General features: G+C 51.3%; 1 protein-coding gene across 1 annotated transcript in view; it reads left to right on the top strand.

The window, feature by feature from the left end:
* AR (androgen receptor) overlaps positions 1-1,702 on the top strand; it is a gene marked incomplete at its 5' end in the record, with an annotated part of 3,104 nt that extends 1,402 nt beyond the window's left edge. Inside the window, 2 exons of the mRNA XM_010283325.1 lie at positions 325-482; positions 1,473-1,702. Of these exons, the coding sequence (XP_010281627.1) occupies positions 325-482; positions 1,473-1,628 (314 nt within the window). The remainder of the gene's footprint in view (positions 1-324; positions 483-1,472) is intronic.
* Positions 1,703-2,235: the final 533 nt, after the last annotated feature.

Genomic DNA, 2,235 nt, shown 5'->3' on the forward strand with positions numbered 1-2,235 from the left:
TCCTCCCGTGTAGCTCCTGCAGGAGGTTGCTCCTCAGCCCAGCTGCTGCCATCGTGGGGACCTCCGAGCATCAGCTGCTGAGCAGGAAAATAGCGCTGCAGTTTGTTACCTTGCCTCTCTCTTTTAACAAGTGCGGAACAAGGATCTTTGGGTCAGCAGTAGTGCAACAAGCGGATCGGAGCGGGGGCCGTAGCGGAAGCAGGGCCGGTGGGCAGGTCTTTCCTGTTAGGTCGGCACTGACCACTCCTTCAGCCTTCCTCTTGCTCTTTTGTTCTCTCCGCTCTTTGAGCAACTCTTACTCTTTCCTTCTCATGTTCCATCCAGTTCCAGTGGATGGCCTGAAGAACCAGAAGCTCTTTGATGAACTTCGAATGAATTACATTAAGGAACTTGACCGTATCATTGCTTGCAAGAGGAAGAACCCTACCTCCTGCTCTCGGCGGTTTTACCAGCTCACCAAGGTCCTGGACTCCGTGCATCCTGTAAGAGAGGACAGTGAAATGTCTGTCTATACACATAAGAAATGATAGACGAAATCAACTTTTTAGAGTGAGAATGATCATTTGCTGGAACAACCTCCACAGGGTCGTGGTGGTCTCCATCACTGGAGGTTTTCAAGATGCAATTGGACAGGGCGCTAGGTAGTCTCATCCAGGCTCCCTTTCCCAGGGAAGGTTGGACCGGGTGACCTTTCAAGGTCCCTTCCAACCTGGGCTGTTTGATGATGCTGTGATTCTTTGTGGTCTGTTTTTTCACTCTTGGCACACCTTTGCAGGGACAGTATTGCAGTGTGCTCCCAGATTAAGCGACAGAGAAAAGACAGACACTACTGAGGGAGTGAAGGTTGTCTGTGTCGGTCACTCCCTGCAGTAACCACTCTTGTGCTTGGGTTTATAGGCTTCCTTTTCTAGCAATGAAAAGCTCTTTGAGATGATACTTTTCCATCGTCAGCCTAGCAGAACAACTCAAAATCTGAGTGCCCCCAGTGAATCTTCTCTGATTACAGCAGTGAAAACAAATTCTCTATTGTGACTTAAAAGTTGTACTGGTGAAATGTGAGTCAGACCTTTCCTCTTCCCTGGGGCTCAGCTCCATGCCTGTACGGTTTCATGTTTACAAGCAAAAAATAATTCTTAATAAGTGACAGCAGCAGCATCTGCACACAGTAAGCCACATTTCTGCAGGAGTAAGAAAGTGCCATTTTTATACATCCCTGTTTTTGCGGGACTCGGTAATGCCCGAGTGTGAAGAACCATGGCAAAATACGCTACGTGCTCCCAGGCTGCGTGGTTCCCGCACTCACCCTGGGGATGCATGCCTGCGTCTGCTAGCTGCTGGCCAGAGGGCAAAGCAGGTCCCACTGCAGCAAGGTCCAGCCCTGACCTGCTCTGCCTGCTGACGGCTGCTCGGTGTCTTCCCAGGGCATCGCTGAGTGGGGACTTCTCGTTTAACAAACTGTGTTCCTTTTCCAGATTGCCAAGGATCTGCATCAGTTTACGTTTGACCTTTTAATTAAGGCACATATGGTGAGCGTGGACTACCCTGAAATGATGGCCGAGATCATCTCTGTGCAGGTTCCCAAGATCCTGTCTGGAAAAGTCAAGCCTATCTACTTCCACGCACAGTGACCTTCCAGAGGGACCTCCCCGTTCTGCCGTCCCCATTTCAGCCATCTCCTGCCTGTTATTTCTGCACTACTGTACTGCAGTGCCTTGGGGAGCCCCCTCTGCAGAGGCCGAGAAGACGGACAGTAACAGACCTACTGGGCTTCCCGAGATTTCTGTTTTTCCTGAGGGACCTCTGAACTGCAGGGGACTGTGGCACGGTGGCAGCGGCACCACGTCTACACTCTCTTCTTTGTCTGTTTTCCACAGCGACTTTTAGTGGCCCAGGGCCACGAGAGATGGGGAGAAATGCCAGCAGGTTTTGGGTTTGGGTTTTTTTTTTAAAAACAGAACAAGGCAAGAAGCAGGTCAAACCTGTAAGTTTGGGTGTGGGTTACTCTACTGGCCTCCTTTGGGACTTTTTATTTGCATTATGGTGCTGGGAAGCAGATGAGTTAAAATACTGCAGCAGAGAAACAGAGAAGAGTTGGGGGGCGAGATGAATTTGCATCCTGATGAATTTAGAGGACCTGTCGCTGGGTCATAGAGTGGCCCTGCAGCCGCCGGGGGCTCTGCTCCGGACAGCACGCCGCTGCCGCCTGCGGCCCCGCAGCCCTGCCTGCGCAGCGTG

Source organism: Phaethon lepturus, unplaced genomic scaffold, assembly GCF_000687285.1.
Source record: "Phaethon lepturus isolate BGI_N335 unplaced genomic scaffold, ASM68728v1 scaffold20923, whole genome shotgun sequence".
Classification (NCBI taxonomy): Eukaryota; Metazoa; Chordata; class Aves; order Phaethontiformes; family Phaethontidae; genus Phaethon; species Phaethon lepturus.